The sequence below is a fragment of the Mixophyes fleayi genome, chromosome 1 (assembly GCF_038048845.1).
Source record: "Mixophyes fleayi isolate aMixFle1 chromosome 1, aMixFle1.hap1, whole genome shotgun sequence".
In the NCBI taxonomy this organism is placed as follows: Eukaryota; Metazoa; Chordata; class Amphibia; order Anura; family Limnodynastidae; genus Mixophyes; species Mixophyes fleayi.
In genome coordinates, this window is record NC_134402.1 from 278,676,502 (window position 1) to 278,699,477 (window position 22,976).

The 22,976-nt window shown below is 39.6% G+C and overlaps 1 protein-coding gene across 2 annotated transcripts in view; it reads left to right on the top strand.

Moving 5' to 3' along the window:
• Window positions 1–436: 436 nt before the first annotated feature.
• The window catches only part of TMOD1 (tropomodulin 1), a 68,776-nt gene continuing 46,236 nt past the window's right edge, over window positions 437–22,976 (top strand). For both annotated transcript variants that reach the window (XM_075210918.1, XM_075210919.1), the window contains exons 1-3: window positions 437–1,011; window positions 14,887–15,045; window positions 15,941–16,097. In XM_075210918.1, the coding sequence (XP_075067019.1) occupies window positions 14,926–15,045; window positions 15,941–16,097 (277 nt within the window). In that variant the 5' untranslated portion in view covers window positions 437–1,011; window positions 14,887–14,925. The remainder of the gene's footprint in view (window positions 1,012–14,886; window positions 15,046–15,940; window positions 16,098–22,976) is intronic.

The window sequence follows — 22,976 nt, forward strand, 5'->3', positions numbered from 1 at the left end:
TTTAATTGCAGGCTTTCTAGACTACTTAGGTTTCTGATCAGGCATACTACATATTCATCACACGCAGTGCATATGTCAAAGTTGCAACAATTTAAATGGTTTTAAACACCTGTGTATAAATATATGGCATTACAGAATCTATATCATACCATGCAAATCTGAGAGTAGTCTTCAAAGATTGCAATATAAATCTATTCAGTTAGCCAATAGAGTATCTATTGGTCAGGGGATAGCTGGGCTGGGGGTCAGGGGGGCATCTGCCCCCAAAAGCCAGTCCTGTCCCATAGTGGACTACCTTGGGCTGGAGCTCTGTCTGGGCTACAGGCGCCCCCCCCTGAATGCAATATTTAATGAATATTACAAGCGGCCGCATCACGAGACATGCGATGCGGCCGCGTCAGCGCACAGGCGGCCGCATCACATGACACGCGATGCGGCCGCCTGTGCGCGCCCCCCCCACCCCGTGCTGAACTTTGCCAGCCCGCGCCTGCTGGGCTACCTGCGTTTTTTCCTTTAAAAATATCCTAATAGACTGCTGGGTAATTTGCCAGTCAGGCCCTGCACTTAGTTTTCTCTTTTTCCTCCTAGTTCAGACTCAGTTTACAAAACCTAAGCAAACGTCCTTATGACGAATTTATAACAAATGTCCCCATTTATGACTGCTATAGTTTTACCATTGAAGAAATCTACTTTTCATGTGTCTGATTAATCCATTTAATAAAACGATATCGCATCGCCACCTAGGATGGCACCCCTAGGGGCGTTGCAAGGATATCAATAAGCATTTAACAAGGCTGAAAGCACGGGAGCCTGGCATGTGACGTCATTTGAGTGACAGCTGCAGTGCCTGCAGAAGCCTGGCGGCGAGTTCAGTTGTTGAGTTCTCTCCCAAAACATTGCCCGGAGAGCAGCTTCACAGAAGACTTCTTCAAGGACAAGTCCAGCATTCATCCCCGCTCAGTCTCCGCTCTTGAACTCTATTGCCAAAGGCAGCTGCATTGCTTTTACTGGGTAAGAAAACTTTTTATATACAATCGTTGCTCTCTTGCTTGAACTGCGTCCCCGGCTACATTCTGAGCCAGGACCATATCTGGTCAAAATATTCGTTTGTCACCAAGGGGGGACTGTGCAGCTTCCCTCTATAAATAGCATAAGACAGTGATCCATAGAGATCGGGGAATGCATACTTGTCTCATTGTCTGCGGTGCTGCAGACTTTGGCTAGTTAAAACAAAGTCAATGTGGTCTCATGTTGTGTTATATAGATTGTTCTAGCGCTACTTCGTTTTTGTCGGACCTATATTGAGAACTGTTATTCGTGCCTATTATTACTAACCGCTCCAATCTCCAGCTAAAACTGAATGTCATCCATTCATTGATTATACTGCAAGCAGCTGTTGTAGGAACTCGGTGCCATTGTCTATAAGAAATTATATTATACATGTCTCTCTGAATAACTGCTACACAAGCTGTTACTTCTCCGGATTGAGTTGTTTAAGCACACTCAGTAAATGTCCGCATAAACTAGATTTATATGTCAAGTGTCTTCATTTAGGGCTCGTTCACATATATGCGCTGGGAGTATCGGTAAAACCCATGAAACGTAATGGGCACTTTGGACGCGTTTTAAAATTTAAAACGCAATGGTCTGAATGAGCCCATAATATTGATATGACTTGTTTATTATGCTTATTAGTGTTTATAAGTTACATATTCTAGTAAACATACACGTTGCACGATTATGTTTTGCTGAATTACCAACAGTGATTTTGTTCTGCTCTGGATTCCATACACAGTCATTTCATACTATTATTATTGTTTTGGTATTGTGCAAAGCAAATAGGAGCATGTTCATACCTATGTATGGCATATTTTCCCAAATGGATCATTTCAACCAGCATCTTAATATTTATTTCAATTAGAAAACAAAGGAATACCCAATTATGACCACATAATTTATGTATAGGATAAATTTGAGCAAAATAAATAAATAAAATAAAATATAGCTGTGGATTATTTCATTTATGTTTTGGGACCTTATGGTTAACAGTTTTACATCTATTTTAACACTATGATGCAAGTAGTACTGTTTTAAATAGAAAAAAAAAACATATACCAGTCTTCTGAATTTAGAGTGTGTTTGTATGGTTTATGCACTATGAGAAAGCCGCTCCAGATTATCACCTGTCTTGTGGAACAATAGAAGTCCAGTCCCCTTGATAGTGAACTGTGCATGCTTAAACTAGTCACCAGAGATTATTACAATAAAGTCCATTACTAATGTACACTGGATCTGCAGCTACACTGTTGGTTAAATGGCTTCCCCGTTAATTAGTCATTGTAATACTCTATTTATACAAATAAATATGTATGTGTAGTTTGTGTTGATGGGAGCCGCTGTTCACTATTAGTAATATGTGTGACTCAACTGAACCCCCAAATAATCTTTACCATTATAAGTAAGCTTTTATGCTATGAAATATTAAGTTAAATATATATTTTCTTACATTTAATATTCTGATATGATACTCCTTCTTTTTGGTGTGTTTTTTCTTTTGTACATTATACAGTAGTTTCCTAGATGTACACAACTTTACTATAATGTAATTTACGTATACTCTTAATCTATTTCTTGGAATATAATAGCTTGTTGATTCTTGCCCAGACTAATCTCTACTTGGAAGATTCCAATAGAATGAAACTAATGCAGACATAATTGTTTCCATAATGTGCCTTAGATATTAGGTGCTACTAGAGTTTCAGAAATAAAGTTTTTTTAACCTAAAGAAAAAGTGTTTCTTTACTGAAATTATAATATGTTCCCCTAATTATAATCTGGGGTGTTAACCAGATATTTTTTCTCATAGATATTGGAAACATTGATTTATTAATCTTACCTCCCAGATCCTGATAGCTGTTCTGTTGGAGAGGTTGCCACTTGCTATTGTGCACTTAATTCCAGATTATTATTTTACAAGTGCAGAGACCTGTGAAGAACATTGTCATGCTCCAGCTACCATTTGCAAACAGGCTGTTTTCTTTAGTAAAACTATCGTAGGTCATTTCTCAATTCATCAAGGCGTTAAAGCAGGCGAAATCACAGGTTCCTCCTGCCTTGACCTGTTTTCTGCTAGTTACCACAGACCTCATAGACCTCTATGGAGACTGAAACCTGACTTAATTTAAGAAGCGGGAAAAACAAAAGCTTTTCGCCACCAGCTTTTAAAAACTAACTCCATCTCAGATACAGAATGGTAGATACCACCGTCCACTAGCCACCAATGGCAAATAGACCCACAAATGCTTACAGTAGCTTCAAGACCTCTCTTTTGAGCTGATGTGGGAGAGAGTTATTTTTGCAGGCACAGATTTTACACGTTATTCCTACCACAATCTCCAGATCTTGGTACTGTTTCACAAATGCATTCATAATTAGGGCATGCCCAAATGATGAACTGTACATAATACTGCTCTCCTACAATGCTCAGTTCTGGGATACAACATCTCCTCAAAATAGCCCATCTCTGGCAACGCGCACTACTATCTTAGAAGTGATATAAAGCAATCGGGGAAAATATTACCACAAAAGAATCATTATTGGGCAAGTTTCATAATAAATAAATTAATGAAATCAGTACATGATCACTATTGGTCTGTGTGTTTGGTCATTTTGCGACCACAATGATAAACTCAAGCTCTAGTAACATAAGTGGTTTGTCTAATAAGCCTGAGTGCTGAAGAACAGGATCTCATTCTATTTGGCCAACCTCTATTGTGCTGAGCTGCAGGTTCACAGTGTGTGCTGCCATCTTTACTTGGTAGCATTGAAATTGTTTAACAGTGTTTCTGGGTGACTGTGACTGTAGTAGGTGGTTGTGTTCACTAATGATCTCAGCACCATGACATTTGGAGTCTAAATTAGTATAGGTGTTGGTAATGTGGATGACATTCATAGCACAGCCAGAAACTTTGACCTAATGTACCACAATAACCATATTTTTTCCCTACTGATGCTCACTACTCCATATATCCATAGTGAGGAGTATGTGGAGACAGTAGAAAAACAACAGCCCTCTCCTGATATAACTTAAAGCTTAAGACCTTGGTTTACATGACCAGAATGGCCTTGTCAAAATTGTAGTGGTGCCTGTGAATGGATGAGTGACTATCTGCTTGTAAGACTTCACAAACATAAAGAAGAACATCTTCCTAGTTAACATTTTGCCAAGCTTATCGTTTATTAACATTTATTTGGCGTGTGTTTCTGATTAATATTTGGGAGCAACAGTGCTACCAGAAGTTGAAGTTGAAACATTTGTCTACAGTCATGGCCAAAAGTTTTGAGAATGATCCAAATAATGGTTTTCACAAAGTTTGCTGCTTCAGTATTTTTAGACCTTTTTGTCAGATGTTGCTATGGTATAGTGAAGCAAAATTACAAGCATTTCATAAGTGTCAAACGCTTTTATTGACAATTACATTAGGTTTATGCAAAGAGTCAATATTTGCAGTTTTGACCCTTGTTTTTGAAGACCGCTGCAATTCACCTTGGGATGCTGTCGATCAACTTCTGGGCAACATACTGATTGATGGCCGCCCATTCTTGCCTAATCAATGCTTGGAGTTTGTCAGAATTTGTGAGTTTTTGTTTGTCCACCCGCCTCTTGAGGATTGGCCACAAGTTTGGGATTAAGGTGTAGGGAGTTAAATGGCCATGGAACCAAAATTTCAATGTTTTATTCCCCGAGCAACTTAGTTATCACTTTTGCTTATAGCTGTAAAATACATTGTTCGTCACCAATCTGTTCTTGGATGGTTGGGAGAAGGTGTTTTTGGAGAATGTTTTGGTACCATTCATGGCTGTGTTCTTAGGCAAAATTGAGAGTGAGCCCACTCCCTTGTCTGAGAAGCAAACCCCACACATGAATGGGCTCAGGATGCTTTACTGTTGGCATGACACAGGACTGATGGTAGCGCTCACCTTCCTTCTCCAGGCAAGCGTTTTTCCAGATGCCCCAAAAATTCATCAGAGAAAATGACTTTACCCCAGTGCTCAGCAGTCCAATCCCTGTACCTTTTGCAGAATATCAGTCTATTCCTGATGTTTTTCCTGGAGAGAAGTGGCTTCTTTGCTGGCCTTCTTGACACCAGGCAATCCACCAAAAGTCTTTGCCTCACTGTGCGTGCAGATGCACTCACACCTGCCTTCTGTCATTCCTGAGCAAGCTCTGCATTGGTGGTGCCCTGATCCCACAGCTGAATCAACTTTAGAAGACGGTCCTGGAGCTTACAACTATTGAACCTCTCTCCTTGAAGTTCTTGATGATCCAATAAATGGTTGATTTAGGTGCAATCTTACTAGCAGCAATATCCTTGCCTGTGAAGCCCTTTTTGTACAAAGCAATGATGACTGCACGTTTCCTTGCATGTAACCATGGTTAACAGAGGAAGAACAATGATTTCAAGCACCACCCTCCTTTTAAAGCTTTCAGTCTGTTATTCTAACTCAATCAACATGACACAGTGATCTCCAGCCTTGTCCTCATCAACAATCTCACCTGTGGTAATGAGAGAATCACTGACCTGATGTCTGCTGGTCCTTTTGTGGCAGGGTTGAAATGCAATGGAAATGTTGTTTTTGGGATAAAGTTGATTGTAATGGCAAAGAGGGACTTTGAAATTAATTGCTATTCATATGATCACTCTTCATGACATTCTGGAGTATATGTAAATTGCCATTATAAAAACTGAGGTAGCAGACTTTGTGAAAATAATATTTGTGTCATTCTCAAAACTGTTGGCCATGACTGTTGGACCTGAACTTGAGTTTGTTGCCTAGTTTGCTAAGGATTGGTGCTGTTTACACCAAGCATACCCCCTAGGCAGATTGGAAGTTCAGAGGGAGCCCCATTCTAGGTCCCACCTAAACATAATGCCACCATCCAAATTGATATAAGTACTATCAATGCCAGATTACTCTCCTTCCTTATTATTACTATCACACAAAATAAAGTTCTTGTCTTGCCTCCAGTGTACTTTATTAAGCTTGTACCTCAGGTACCATTGTAATGTCACCTCCAGGTTAGGCAGATTAGTGCAAACACTGATCTCAGATGTCTGCAGTGTTATCTACAGTGATTGACACTGCAAGTAAAAGAGCAAAATCTCTCTTTGATACACTGTAGAGATCATCACATATATTTGTGCTGATTACTTGCTATGAGTTAATAGGTCCTGCATACATGGGCAAACAGGGTTTCAATGTTACATATTGCCTGGCAGTGCAAGGGATACCAGGGGGAAGAAAAGATTTATTATCACAGTATAAATTGAAATTACATCCACCTGCATAGGTATTATTTCTCCTATCATGGATTTTATCCCAGGGCTTTGAATTGGGAAGTTGTCTCTCTTTTTCCTGAAGCTTGCTGATTACATTCCCAGTAGGGGCAGACTTCTGTAAAATATAAAGTATATAGAGAGTTTGCTTTCTTATGCAATATATTCAGTTGTTAATTTGTTTCTACTCTAGAGGACGTAGGCTAGAATATCATATATTGATGACTATGTGTAAATATCTTTTCTCTGTAATACTGTAAATGTCTTTGTAGAGTCTAGTCCCTATTTGCTTGGCAAACCAGGAGCAAAGTCTTTGTCAGTTCCCTTCTCCTCTCCAAACTACCCTTCTCTGCTTCTATTACCACCATCCTTACAGGACTGCGTTCCACATCTCGAGCTCCTTGATTTGGGTTCATTACCAGCAGAGGGTACATCAACAAGAAACCAAAATCAGGCTGTTGGTGGCACTGAACGAGGGTCCACTATGAACCAGCTTCTCTGTAGCCTTATATAAAATTCCCAGTTATGCTCTCTGCAACAACTTCCGCTGTGCCATACTTTGCAATTGAAATTAGGATGGAAACTTTTTCATTTCTGTGCCTTAATTAATTGACTTTTGGCCAGGTGACTGGGCAAGAAAGTCAAAGTATTTAAAGGGAGATTAAAGGGGTACAAGTAGTTTCAATATCAAAATGTATTGTCTTGTAGCATGCAAAATATCTGACATATACAGAACCAAAGGAACATACAACCCAGAACATCTATTATTTTGTTCATAACCAGACACTAAAAACAATCACTAGAAAGATATGTGAAAAACCTGTTTCGAATCATTTACCAGTGGCACAACATTTTTAGAACCTGTTCCTCATGATAATACTGTCATGAGTCAATATGGATACCTGGTCTCAGGCAGCACATTGTGGGGGGGCATCAGGGAACAGAAGGCGTCTGGCTGGGACATTCTTCTCCATCCTCCTATCACTGCTGCTTTTTCTCCAAGATATACGGGGCACAGGGTAAAGTTATGCCAGATGCAACTTCGACTATATGCCAAGCCAGTACAGGAGACCAAAGGCCAGTTTACATACATGTGATCCAGCCATAAATAAAAAGTTTACATATATAAAAAAAATACAAAAAAACAACACCCCCATTTTGGAGAGGAGAAAATCTGACATTAGTAGTTACTATAGAGGCCGTACGGAACTGTCTAGAAGAATAAAGAAGCTCTGCCAATGGTTTTCATGCAACCAGGTATTGGTCCATATCCAGTTATATTGGATGCTGATTTAGACGTGAAATGGCTTTAAAATGATGTGGTAGTCATAAGCACCTGCAAGTCTGTTACTTTTGATGCCAAAAGTCACTAAAGTTACAAAAGCCAAAATACAAGTTTAAATGTAGTCTTGCTAGTTATTTCTTTTTTCCTAATAGTAACGCATTGCAAACAGAAGGCTGGTAAAATTCCAAAGGCTTTTCACCTGACCATTTGGGGCAGTGCAGGGAGAATGATCAACGGCACATAGAAAAAAAATAGTGTTGGGATTCTGCACACATTTTCCCAAGCTGTACATGTAGAGCGCCTTGTGACCCTATATAGCATTATCTGAGATGCATTTCTCTCTGCTGATGAATGGAATATAGTTAAAGTGGCTGGGAACATGTTATGACCTCCTGTGTCCATATATCACAATTCTTTGTATTTCTTAACTGTATTTCACTTATCGTTTTTCGGGTGTGTAACTGTTATTATCATTCTTTTTTGTTTTGGTTCTATAAACATATATGCAATTGTAATGCCTTTTTATATATTAGGTCACAACTATATATGATGTATGCGGATGAAAACAAGAGGTGACTCTTAATATGATAGCAGCAAAGAAGTGTAATTGGATTTCTCATATCTTTAGGGACTTTCTGAAATATCTCACTTATGTCATTAGTGCAAGTATGCTCTAAGTATAAACTGTACATGCTCACCTCACAAATCATTTCAGGTTTTTGTAGTACTTGAAATAGAGAAAGAATGTTTATAAATGAGAAAGCTTGATAGTCATTTACACATACATAACGTGGTTTATGCTTATATGTTATGGCAATTGTAATACATGCCATAAATGTAATACATGGCCCATGATCAGATGCTTGGGGATTGTTGTGGTAAGTGGTGATGATTTAAAACATCACAGTAAACTACCAAACTTAGGCATTTGTTGTAATCTATCCAGGACCCTTCCAACTTTTGAGATATTGACTGTCATCTGCTACCTACAGATGTAGCAAACTTTAAATTGACATCTAACGCATTGCAAGCCATTAAAATCAAAGGCCTATGATGTGCTTAATGTCAATGTTAAGTTTGCTACATCTGTATAACATTCATAGTTCAGTTTGGATTGCAAATCTGGCACAAGTTCAATCTTGATTCCTTTGACTCTGGTGTGCTTGATTTAATATATGCATTGGCAATGTGAGTAGTGATGTCATTTGCTTCCCAGGACAGTAATAGAATGGTAACTGTTAGCAAAAGTAAAACACACCTGAATATGCAGTGCACAATGAAAGTGTTAATTACATATATGTTTACACTTGCATCCATTATTGTAGAATTGAAAGGATGTTTCTTTATAATGTTACTATAAAATAAATTAAATAACTCTTATCCTACTTGCCATAATATGAACTGGAGAACTGTGTTGTTGAATGTTCTAGACAAATGTTTACAGTATAAGATGTACTTGTCTACTATCTGATACATAACAAACGTCTTATTATTGGAATATAAAGTTTATGAGGTATTATGTAAGTGTGTTTAATATGTATGAAAAGAAGGCCACAACCGCATACAAGCATTTTGCAATGTTAAAATTGAAACTTGTGTATTGTAATGAATAAAGTACCACCTTACTGTAAAAAAGAAAAAACATATTAGTAGTTACCTTAGAGACCTGCGACCTGCATAAATATCAGGGAACTATTTGTAGCTTTTAATCATCCAAGGATAGTGAGCGAAAAAACAATGAGAGTAAGAGTAACAGAAAGAGTAATGGGTTTTACTGACGAAATTTAAAGTGGCAATGTCAGGTTAAGTGTTTAAACACTTAACCTTAGGTGTCCCGACATTGCCGCTTTAAATTTCTAGTGACAGATGTTGCAATGACATCAACCTGCACTGCCGAACACTTCTTCAATCGGAAACACTTGCTGTCATCATGCTGATCCAATTGGAGATCTCCGGCGTTGTCTTGAAGGTAAGTCTGTTTATTCTCCATTTGGTTTTGCAGGTTTTCTGATTTTTTTAGTAGGGCTTGTCCATGTTGGCATAGTGGTAATCCTTTTTACGATTACCACTGTTTCAAAATTGCTTTGTTTAGGATAGTTACATGGCTGTCACTGCAAGTTTGTAATTCTTGTGGTTTCCCAAGTGTCAGCATGCCCTAGCAGGCATGGAAATGGCGGCCGGCACCTGGCTCTTCCCCCCTTCTGAACTCTGCGCTCTGCCCCTCTGCATCTGATGTCATGACCTTGCTAGGCAGCAGAGAAGCAGAGAAGAGCCAGGCAGCGATGGCTGGACAGGAAGGAAGAAGAAAAAGCTAGGTCTTCAAGCAAAGGGGAGAGGGGGATGTGCGCTGCTATTATGGTAGGGAGGGGGTGAAGATGTATGCTGCTATTATGGAGGGGAGGGGGTGTATGCTGCTATTATGGAGGGGGATGTGTGCTGCTATTATGGAGGGGAGGGGAGGGATATGTACTGCTATTATGGAGGGGGGTGTATGCTACTATTATGGAGGGGAGGGGAGGTGTATGCTGCTATAATGGAGGGTGATGTGGGCAGCATGGTGGCTAAGTGGTTTGCACTTCTGCCTCACAGCGCTGGGGTCATGAGTTCAATTCCCGACCATGGCTTTATCTGTGTGGAGTTTGTATGTTCTCCCCGTGTTTGCGTGGGTTTCCTCCGGGTGCTCCGGTTTCCTCCCACACTCCAAAAACATACTGGCAGGTTAATTGACTGCTATCAAAATTGACCCTAGTCTCTCTCTCTGTCTGTCTGTTTGTGTGTGTTAGTGTATGTTAGAGAATTTAGGCTGTAAGCTCCAATGGGGCAGGGACTGATGTGAGTGAGTTCTCTGTAAAGCGCTGCAGAATCAGTGGCGCCATATAAATAAATGGTGATGATGATGATGATGATGATGTGTGCTGCATATTGCTTTGCTTTATGAGGGAAGGGGGGGTATGCTGCCATAATGTGTGAGTGAAGGGGGGGGGGGGTATATTAATATAATGTGTGATATGAGGGTAGGGAGGTTAGTACATCGGTGGGAGGTAGGCTATTAATTTAATGTGACGTTTAGGTGGGTACTATTTTATTTGTGGGGTGCTAGTGGGTCAATTTAATTTATTGATGGGGCTTTTTAATTTTATAGTGGGTTCTATTATTTTAAGGTGAGGTGATGGGACCTTTAATTTAGCGCTGGGGTGGTTTGGGGCTATTAATTAACTGTGGGGCTGAGTTTGGTGAGGAGGGCTATTTATTAAATGGGAATATGAATTATTTAATTCCGGGGATGGTTGTGGGAAATGGTTATATTTATTAAACGTAAATGCTATTTAATTTATTGCTGGGGCTGTTTGGAGGGAGGAAAATAGGTTTATTTATTAAATAGGAATACTATTATTTTAATGTTGGGGCTAATTATTAGTTTTCTAAATTTCATGCAACAATTTTTTTTTCAAAATAGGGCCCCCAACATTCCAAGATCCAGATACTTCCTCTCCACTGAAGCTATGCTGTGCTGTCCCTGGTCATCTTATAGTAAGTAATTTTTCAGAAACTACAGTTACATACACTGAGCACGCACACACAGGTGGTTGACCACTCCCACTCGACGATTGCCTGGGCTTGCTGGGACTTGTAGTGCACCAACACAAAATAATGTGTTTACTATAAAAATATATTTTATTACCCCACACCCACTGCCCAGGGGTGTGGGAAAAGTTCTAATGCTTTCAGCACGGGGCTGGGAACCCCTGTGTTGACTAGCCTGGGCCTGGTTGTTACTATAGCAGATAAACCAACGCTGTTTTTTTCAGTGCTATAGTGCCACAAGCCCCGTCTGGCAAAGTCTAGTGCTGGTTCTAGTAAAATCAGCGGTACCCTTTGCTTTTTGTCCCCCGAGTTTGCTGTTTTTTCTCCCTGGAGTCCCTTTGAAATTACTGCAGTAAGAGCCTCCCGAAATTTAAAGCCCCTGGTCCTGACGGATACATCAATGATTTCTATGTAACCTTCCAGAAGGACCTCAATTTGACAGACTGCATTGGGATTTTATGAGACAAGTCCTACTTAAATTTGGGTTACGGGGGCACATCCTGCAGACGATCTTGGCTCTTTATTGGGGTCTGTTAGCTAAAGTAATGGGTTCCTGTCTGATCAATTCAACATTACTAATGGTACCAGTCAGAGGTGCCCCCTCTCACCTTTAATTGAGCCTCTGGCAGAACACCTTAGATGGTTTACAACTTTAAGGAGGTTTGACCTCATGGAGCTCAATCACAGTCATCATCACCATTTATTTATATAGCGCCACTAATTCCGCAGCGCTGTACAGAGAACTCACTCACATCAGTCCCTGTCCCATAGGAGCTTACAATCTAATTTTCCTATAACACACACACAGACACAGACTAGGGTCAATTTGTTAGCAGCCAATTAACCTACCAGTATGTTTTTGGAGTGTAGGAGGAAACCCACACAAACACGGGGAGAACATACAAACTCCCAACAGATAAGGCCATGGTTGGGAATTGAACTCGTGACCCCATGCTGTAAGGCAGAAGTGCTAACCACTTAGCCACCGTGCTGCCCAAGGTCAGTACCTATTCACCGTCAATGTCCTCCTTTTCGTGTCTAGCACTAAGACCTCATTGGGACTACTACATCACATACTGGGCAAATATAGTCAGGTGTCATAAGTTAAATACCACCAAGACTGAAGTGCTTCCGCTTAATATCCCACCAGACTCCTTCGGCCACTTAAAGTCCAGGTTCAGGTATGTATAGAGACCACTATCTTGTATCTCAGCATACATGTTACATAAAAAATCCTCTTTAGTTTTTAAATGGAGACACTAGTCCATGGTACCATCCTCTCCTATTGTTAAATGGATGCCCTGGCATGAGTTCACAACTGACAGTGAAGGCTCCAAGCTGATATGGCCTGACTCCAACACCTATCACATTGTGCTGAGTTTCCACAAACAAACTGCCTTAGATCCTCTAATATGTTCGCAATGCTCAGTACCTAAGAAATTGTTTATTGTAATCTGATATTTATTGTTTTGTCATGCTTCCCACTATGTAAAACTCCCTTTCCTCCATTCTTTTTCTTGTACCCCCTCCCCATACATTTAAACCTTGAATAAAAACTATTGATGTTAAAAAAAAAAAGACTACTAAAGAGTTTAGTACATTTCCAGTAAAAAGATGACAATTATGATGCTTGAAGTTCAGTAGCAGTATACAATGCATACACCATATTTTTCACTACAATGGGGACATTTATTGAGGGCTACAGTGCCTATGTCCTTTAGTAGCATCAAATATGTTTTTTGGTCTAGTCTGCCCAGAGTACACCATGGCGCACTCCTCTTCTCAGGGGCTGCACTGTGTAAAAGTGTAAATGACACATCATAGTCCAGCCTTTTTAATACTGTTTTACCACCGCTTTTATTAAATATACTATTCAGTTTTTCTCCTAAAATACTGCTCGGTATAGCCGTAACTATAACTTAAATAAGGAGTGAGGAGACATCGGACAGTTTTTATTACATATGTAATTTTGTGTGTGTGAAGCCTTTTATTTCATTATTTGGTTTGCACCTAGAAATATGCATATCCACCAAAGGCTGTCAGAGACCAAGGGGTAAATGTATCATCCTCCGATTTTTTTCAACTCGCTGGAAATCGGCGACTTTGCAGGTAAAATTTAAAGTGGCGATGGCTTGTAAAGGCAAGTTTTACCTGCAAAGTCGCCGAATTCTAATGAGTTGAAAAAATCGGAGGATGATACATTTACCCCCAAGTCTTATCTTATATTTTTAATGCGAATCATTTGGCAGAGAAGTATGTATGTACAAGCACTAAGATTAATATAATACAATTCATACACAAAATTGGCAATAATAAATCAGTCTCTATGCACTGTGCTCTGTTAAATAGTAAATAAATCATCAAAAATAGCCACATATCCCTCTCCCCAAATCCTTAACCAACCCCATTGTTAAAGTGCCTGAGCTGATTTCTGCTTTAACAGGGAGACCATGAGCATTAATGTTCCTACTATAGTGAAAACTAGCCTCAGGCTGGTCACCACAGCGTGTCTCTTATGAGGGCAGAGGCCAATATAGCAAAATTGTATTTGAGATTACTGGGAGTACCAGACAGCTTTTGTCCATTACTGTCCTGAAAGTTGGTGATGACTAACTTATCCTGCTCTTTAGCTTCCCTGACATGGCCTAGTGATCAGACTTACAGAACCTGTACTGCAAGTCTTGAATTTAGTTTTTGACCTTGAACTTTATCTATTTCCCCTTATGTTCAGCGTGTGTTTGTTTTTTTTGGACTGGGTTATTCTTTTTCAGCTATACTTAGAGGGTTGGAAACCGTTGACTTTCAACAGCACTGTTTAAGCCTCCTTGCAGAAATCTCTGTTTTGTAAAAACCAGAGGATGTATTGCACTCTACAGCTCAATGGACCCAGTGCCAACCATTAGAGGCAAATAGGATCCACTCTTCCTTGAAATCCATGATACAGGCAAACTGTTTAAACATTGTTATTTATTTTAATTCATGCTCTATTATCTAAATGGAAAATTAATATTGGTATGCTATTTTCTGGATTTACATTACATTAGTAAACTGCTATGTTGTAATGCAGTACTCTTAATGTGGGTGATAGATTACAGTTTATCATGGAGTAAGTTTTATAGAGCTTTCCTAGGCTTATGGTTATTAAATGTGGGTGTCATGGGGATTAGTTTTGGAAGCATGTGCTCACCTTTCTATGGTTCATCTTCCATCACAGGGAATCTGTGTAAAGGTTAAAAGTCATTTCATGAAACTAAAAATAGAAGCAGGGGAAATCCGCATTATATAAATACAGGGATGGCTCTTATTGGCTTTTCTGATTATTTTGGTTATCATAAGGTATCTAAGCTGTAATATACAATGCATTGTTTGGTATTTTCAACCCATTTAATTAATCCTACTGGCATTCCTCCAAGATGTTCTATCTTCCCTGACAAACTGTGTATTCCTCTGTTATGGGATATCTGTTATCTCAATAGGATCCAATAGTTGGCTATGTACATGGCACAGTTCTATGAAAACTAAAATAATATATCAAAATGCATAAATTTAAGGCTTTATGTAGTTGCATGTGAGACATTATTGTATTGTATTTTTTTTATACTTTACATATACACATATACAGTGACTGTTTACATTTTTGTTGAAAGACTTCAGGCTTAACTGTGTTTCTTCTCATAGGTTCATCTTCAGAAGAGTAAAAAAAAAAAAGTTTAGAAAATGCTACAAAGAAAAGGCTTAGAAAAGTACCGAGATGTAGATGAGGATGAGATCTTAAACAAGTTAACTGATGATGAATTAAGAGCTCTAGAAGGAGAACTGGAAGAATTAGACCCAGATGTACGTATCACTATCTTTTTATTATGTTAAATGATTGTAATTATATTGTTAGCAGATACTCTGTGTCTTCTGGTTAAGTGACACGCACTCCTCTTACCTTTATTAGAAATACAGTTAATCTGCTCACAGTGTACATCGTAGGAAAGCTTTTTACTGTAGAGAGATCTTATTTTAACCACCTCCTCTATCTATGTTTGTATTAAGGTAGAAACCACAAACAAGCAAGGCAAATATTTAGGACTTCCCATTGCTGTAAAACTAGCCAGGTCCAATTTCATTACATGTCTCCTTGTGTATAACCCATTATCACTTGCACTGTAGTGGTATAGATGCCCCTTGCGTACAGTTTAGGGGTGGATTCAATTAGCCACGAGGCACCATATGAACTTTGAGCAAAAGTGTTCCTGCACAGAAATAGCATAATTATAGTACATAAAATTGACTCATTTTCGCTTGCACTTTTATGAGACGTGAGCAAAAATGAGTGAAGACTATTACTTTAAACATCCCGCAAAGACACATCATGTGAAGTTCCCACGGCACTGGTGACTGGTTGAATCCGCCCCTTAGGGGTACATTCAATTGGCAACGAAGTGCTGCAGTAGCATCATGCGGTATGTTACCATGAGATGCTTTGTAACATGCAAAGTTTTCATTAGTGTAATTGACTCTATTAAAGATATCACCCCCATAGAGTCGTGTGCGGAATGGGGGGAGTGATTGATCTTAGGCTTAGGCTTCTATTACTGTACAAAATCATATATTGTTTTGGCATTCATGTGAACACAGTGCTAGACTTCATTGTTGCAGCTTGTGCAGTAGTGCCGTTGGTTTTATGATTTCTATATAGCAGGAGAAAAACATTATAACATTTTAGTCTGTTCTTTCTTTGTAGAATCAGTTATTGCCTGCTGGTTTAAGACAAAAGAACCAGACAAGTAAAACACCAACAGGACCTTTCCAGCGCGATGCACTCCTTGGCCATTTAGAAAAGCAAGCTAAAGAAATGAAAGACAGGGAAGATCTGGTGCCTTTCACAGGAGAAAAAAGAGGTATGTGTTGTCTCTAGCAGGAGAAATGGTGACAGTTGAAGATAAAATGTAACTGAGAGCAACACAGAATTTCTAGTAAAAGTCAGACTGTACTAGGCCTTTGAGAGGATGTTTGTCGCTTTACAGTCAAATTATTAAGAAAGTAAGGTCATACTAGCTACTGGATCAAGTCATCTGTTGTTAATAGGGTGGTGCGTTTTTGCTGCAGCTGTTTAATATTTGCAAGACGAAAAAGTTAATAAAGTGACTGAGGTTAGATTAGTCCAAATGAGTGGCTGCTAAATTCATCCCTGATGAGTGGAGGTTATATTTGGCCTTGGTGAGTGCTTGTTCTTTCACAAAAAAGGGCTGTCCCTTTGTTCCTTTGCCTGGCAATCACTCTAGCTTTCACAGTTGCCAGAAATAACAACTGTGTAACATTCTTTTCTCCTTGCTATGTATGTGTTCTCTGCCCTGCTATCTCTCATCCAGAGGATCCCACAATTATCATATGATATACTGCTCTTCTCTTACATTTAAATACACTTCAAAGGTTTCATACCATAAACCCTTTCAAATCATTTTGTGTATTTTTGTCTGTTACATCCAGGCATGGTTAAGTCTTAAAATTGTTTTGAAAATTATATTTTCTGATATGATTTTTTGGCAAGCAAATTGCAATTAAGGATATTTTTGGAAATAATTGCAAAGGCGGCTAAAGCACAGCAACAAATCAGTTTGGTCCTACTGTATACCTTGATTTGTACACATTTGTCCAGATTTGCATAGGAACAGAAGTTTGCGCGGGCCAAGGGGAGGAATGGGCTTCCCCTATTTGGTATGAGGAAGATGCAGGGAGATATTAAAATGAGATAATGGGTATAGAAGGGGCATTTCTAGGGGCATTACTTGCTCTGTTGATGGGTGCAAAGCCATTTCCACACTGCAAAAGGAATTTATTTTTGCACCAGTTCAGGTCTCATCCTATACTTTTAAGGAGCACTCCCCAGTGCTTTTGGGGTGTCCCCCATAATTGTGCATAAATATTTCTGGCTGTCAAAATTACTATCTGTCAGCAGTATCTACCAAATAATTTTTAGCACTCCCCAGTGCTTTTGGGGTGTCCCCCATAATTGTGCATAAATATTTCTGGCTGTCAAAATTACTATCTGTCAGCAGTATCTACCAAGTCCTTTTTAGCACTCCCCAGTGCTTTTGGACTGTCCCCCATAATTGTGCATAAATATTTCTGGCTGTCAAAATTACTATCTGTCAGCAGTATCTACCAAATACTTTTTAGCACTACAAGTGCTTTGGGCTCAGAATGGATTCAAAGCAGTCCACATATGAGCAGAATGAGCAACCAGGTTCTGTCACCAGTCCTGATGTTAGTGTTCCCAGTACGTCATCTGGACAAGGCAATGTCAAACTACACAGTGTTTCAAAATCAGTCCAAAAAAAAACCACCCAAAAAAAAATTACTCTGTTGAAGCGAAAAAGAAGTGTAACTGAGCAAAAGTTAAGTGCCGATCAAGAAAAAATGCCAACATGCCATTCTACACACGCAGTGGCAAAGAGAGAATGAGGTCTTCGCCTTCCTCTATTAGTGGCAGATCCAAAAATGTTACCGAGCCTACAAGTGGTGCACAACTACTGTTACGCATCAAAGCTGAGCTGCAAGATAAGGCATTAGAGGATAATGTTTGCTCAGAATCAGAAATGACACCAATCCCTGTGGAGAGTCCATCCAACAGTGGGATGTCTAATCGTGAGCATTCTGTTAGTGTACCCATAAAGAAGGGCCCTTTCAGCAGTTCTGCTGATGTGTGCCTGAACAGCCCGAGTGTAGCCGGTGATACACCAAGTGAGGATGACACTTTGTCTTTAGAAGAGGATGTGGGGGAGATTTGTGTAGGCGGCGAGGGTGCTAATGATGATCTGGATGGTTAGGATGCAGACAGATACCAAACTGCCTTTGTCCATTTCTTTTTATATTATAATTCTACAGTCTATGCAGGCTGCTTTTTTTCTATTCAACTACAAGTGGAGGGCGGAGGGGTCATAGACAGCCACCAAAATACCTTGGTCCATTTATTTTTTATATTGTTCAGTCTATCCAGGCTGCTTTTTTTCTATTCAACTACAAGTGGAGGGTGGGGGGGCTATAGAGACAGAAACCAAACTGCCTTTGTCCATTTCTTTAGATATTTAACTATAAGTGTAGGGTGTAATATACACCCAAAGACGATGGCTGCATTGCCAATATGCATAGATAGAGAGGAAGACAATCTGGTTTGTGTGTAGAATTAATGAAGGCCTACCTACCAGGAATTAAACTGTTTTTTGGATAATTTATTAGCTTTACAATTACATTACTTATCCAAGAAACAGGTGGAGCACTAAATTTGGTTATTTTAGGCCCAAAAACATTGATTTTGCAACAAAATAGCAAAACAAAACCAGACAAAACCAAAACCAAAACACGCAATGGCGGTTTTGCAAAACCAAAACACGACGGTAATTCAGATCCAAAACCGAATACAAAACCAAAACACGGGGGTCAGTGACCATCTCTAATTACAAGACATGTCTAAGGTGTATTTCTGGCCTGTTCAACGCTAGGTGACTAGAACAGAGGATGGATGGAAGGGCAATATGGGAGAATCGCCCACATACATGTACAAAATAAAGCTTATCATCTTTACTTCTACCAAATTAACCACCTCCCCTTTAATATCCCTCACCATCAACCATAATTTCCTCAATCTCCCAAGCCCAATGACTTGGTGTCACCCTTGACTCCACTTTCTGCTTTATTTCTCACATCCAGTTCCAGTTTCTCTCACAGTACTGTTCCCATCTTTGAAATATTGCTAGAATACACCTGTTTTTACCCAAGATGCAACCAAAACTCATCCATTTTCTCATCATCTCCTGCCTTGACTACTGCAACTTCCTCATGTACATTCCCCTCATCTATATGCCACCACACAATACATCATATATACTGCTGCAAAACTTGTCTTCCTCATCATCACCCTCTGGAGCAGCAGTAGCAGCTATTTATATAGCGCCACTAATTCCGCAGCGCTGTACAGAGAACTCACCACATCCACCACAGCTTTATACAAATGCCTACACTGGCCCTCATGTCCTCCAGAATCCAATACGAATTACTCACTAAAATCTACAAATCTCTCAACAACAAGACCCCTTCATACATCTCAAATCTCTCCCTCACACCCTCTTAGATCTACCACTGATCTGCACCTCGCCTCGTCTCTGATAACCCTCTGCTTCCCTCTTACATGACTTCTCCCTTCTCACTACCCACTTATGGAATATCCTTCTCATTATAAGAGTTTATCCTACTTCCAACTATACTACCCACACTGGTACACCCTCACAACTGTCTCAATCTCTACATCACTCCTCTTGTATCAGCTGTACCCTTTTCCCATTAGAATGTAAGCTATCTCACGAGCAGGGCCCCTACTTCCCTTTGTTTGTACGTCTGCATTTCTTTTGTCTACTTGTATGTCCCTGTTTTATATCTGTTCTATTTTCCCTATTATCCAGTTCTGCAGAACACCGTCGCCCCTTGCATGTTAATAATAACCACTAACCTATTACGTCTCTGAGACGTGAACAAAAAGAGAGTGGAACAAGCAGTTAAACTGCAATTTGGTAAAGTTAAGTAGTATAAGACGGATGGTGCAAAGGAACCCAGTAGGTAATGTTTGAAAATTATTTTGCATGCACAGTTTATATATTGAACATTATATAGGGATTGCAAAACAATCTCAAGTGGCTTTAGAGGGCACTTGAAAAATACATATTCACAAGTATATTTGTGTTATAAAAAAACAAAGAACTTATAATAGGCACAAATAAGAAAACGGTATAGCTGGTGCATACCACTGATGGCTAAATGGTGACGATAAACACGCAAAACATTAATTCAGTGCTTATATGTTAGACACTTGATTTGATGATTTTTTTTATTTTTTTTAGCATAATGGTAAATGCTGTAAACGTTTTCTGTAATTTTTATATTTAGATATTTGCCATGCTTCTGTTAAATAATATAACATGGCTGATTTTACTCAACACATTGTGGAAATCACAAGTTTGCTTCTGATTAAATCATATAGTAATAGTATTTATTATTATTATTATTAGTAGTAGTAGTAGTAGTAGTAGTAGTAGTAGTAGTAGTAGTAGTAGTAGTAGTAGTATTATTATTATTATTATTATTATTATTAATAATAAAAATTAAAAGCTTGATGCTTTGTCAAATAAAAGTGACATGGGCAAGTAATAATGTGTTATTTGCATCTCAAAAATCTTTGGTAGGATTAGGACTATGATAGCAGGATGACATTGACGCATATGAGTATGGAATGAAGGGACAACTAGTTTTGAAAAGGAAGGTGGATGACTGCCAATTTACATGCTAGGCCAGCTTCATGAAACGCTATGCTCCCTGAGATTATTTTATTAGATTAACAATATTTGATTTGTTTAGGAAAGAAAAAACACAGCTAATTTGCCCAGTTATGACAAAACTGTGTAAAGACAAAAATATATCATTTGTTTGTTTAGTTTTTCAAATGTCAGTAATGTGCATGGAGCATACAAAAATATAAACAACTGTAAAAAAACCCCCACAGTAATCCCAGTAAGAGTGGCAGGAGGGCGCCATGCTTACAGATGCGCCCCACCAGCCTGTCTGCAATGAAAAACTATTTGTTTTTGTTTTTGACCTTTACCAATTATATCTCTTTTAGTCACAAGGGAGGAAGATGATTGCAATCTACCTTCCTTAAAATCCATTGTACTTATGGTTGTGCATTGGTGCTGTCTAGTCAAAAATCTAGATTTGTGCTCATTTCAGAGTGTGGAAATAGGTGCATTGCGATGTGCACGTTTTAGTGTTGATGCACCATTATAAGTTAATGCCTGGAATTACTAAGCTGTCCGTGATGTGTTTCCTTTTGCTATAGCCTTAGTGTATATTCTGACTATTGATTTTTGTATTTCTATAGTTTACGCCCTGTAATTTGCTGACCTTGGCCTGTTTGGCTCCTTGACTATTTTACCTATCTGCCTAATTAGTGCATATCTGGGGTACCTAAGTACCAATAAGCCCAAATGAAGGTTACGATCACACTATCTAGGTCTTACTTGCCAACTCTCCCGGAATGTCCAGGAGACTCCCACATTTCGCGAGAGTCTCACGGACTCCCGGGAGAGTGTGGCAATCTCCTGCATTTGCCCACTGCCTAGTGAAGTGGGCAGAATTAGGTCCAAAACGCAGCGATTCATCGGGAATAGCGGCATTTGGCCCCGCCCCCCTGCTGTAAAATGATGCTGTGAAGATACCGGGTTTATCTGGCCCAATGCTACCCACTTCACGCTGGCTGGCCACCCACTGGTGCCTTCCTATGCCAGGGAAGTCTACCCAGTACCTTCTAGGATTCGTATGGTCACTCAGGCAAAATGCAGTTATAAAAATACAACAGTATATTTATTGTCATACAAACAACACTAGAATCTTATGTATACACAGTAAATGAATGCCAGGCAGGTTTACCACATCATCTCTCCCTTACCCCAATAGCTTAAGGACTTATAGTCACCTGGCTGTCCAGACTTCACGACCCATGGATCTCTCTCAGCTGCATATATAGACTCTAGTTAGAGAACAACAACTCAAAACCTAGATCTTGCACCTTCATGAATGAAATCCCAGAATGAACACCCTTCCCCCCTAGAGTCGTTCCTTATATCTCGGGTCTAATTTCCACAGTCTTTCCCCTCCCTGGGCAAACCCCTGGGTCTATTCTTCTTAACCATTGGCCAGTGCAGGACTAGGGGGTTTGGACAGGGCAGTGAAGATGAGCTGTCCTTTCACAGAAGCCCCCTGCTGGGATGCAGGCAGAACGTCTGGATTAGTCCTAAGGAGAACAATTGATGCCAATTGGCTTCCCCTACTTCCAAGGATAAGGTAGCAGTGAGCCCCTCCTAAAATTAACCCCTATCACTACTTTGTGATGTCACAGGGTCCCCAGCTGTTCCATGCTTCCTGTAGAGGAAGGAGGGGGGAGAATCAATGCAGCTCCAGCCCTCTCACCCGTATCCTGGAGACAACCTGATCTTTACCCATAACCCTCCTGGCTTTAGTTTAAGGACAATGAATAGCAACCTTACTGCAAGTCATCAATATACAATACACAATATACATATTTACTCTGAACTACAATGTCCCCTTAACCACATGTTATTGGACAATGCAGTTGCAGTTTGGTGATCTGGGGAACAAAAGCATGGGCTATTAAAAGTACTAGTTACTAGCTTCCACATTATGTGAGAAATGAGAAACCAAATGGTCACAGGGTTATCACACTCATTTCGTCACAGATGCGTTTGCGTCATTACGTCATGGGGGCGGGTCCAAAATGACGCAAATTTTGGAGCCCCGCCCCCCATCATGCCCATCTCCCCCGGCAGGCTCCCGGAAGCCAACTTTCAAAAGTTGGTAAGTATGATCTAGGTCTCATCTGTTCAAGAAATGGTTAGTGGGCCTAGATTTGACATTCAGAAATTTATCCTCATGGGGAGATATACTGCAAATCTACAACAAAACACACTGTTTATTAATTATTAATGCTGTTAATGAATAGAATATCCAAGTATATACTTTGGTTTCACAATGAAAATGAGTAAACAATGCTACCAAGTTAAAATTTATTGTAACAAGGGTACCCCTCTGGTGATGCACACACGGACAACTTCTTGATGTAAATGATGCTTTTGTTGTTACATCACAATAAAAAAGCATATACTTCCATCAGGATGATACCAGGCAACCTAACACTGGCTAGACATAGTCCTCCT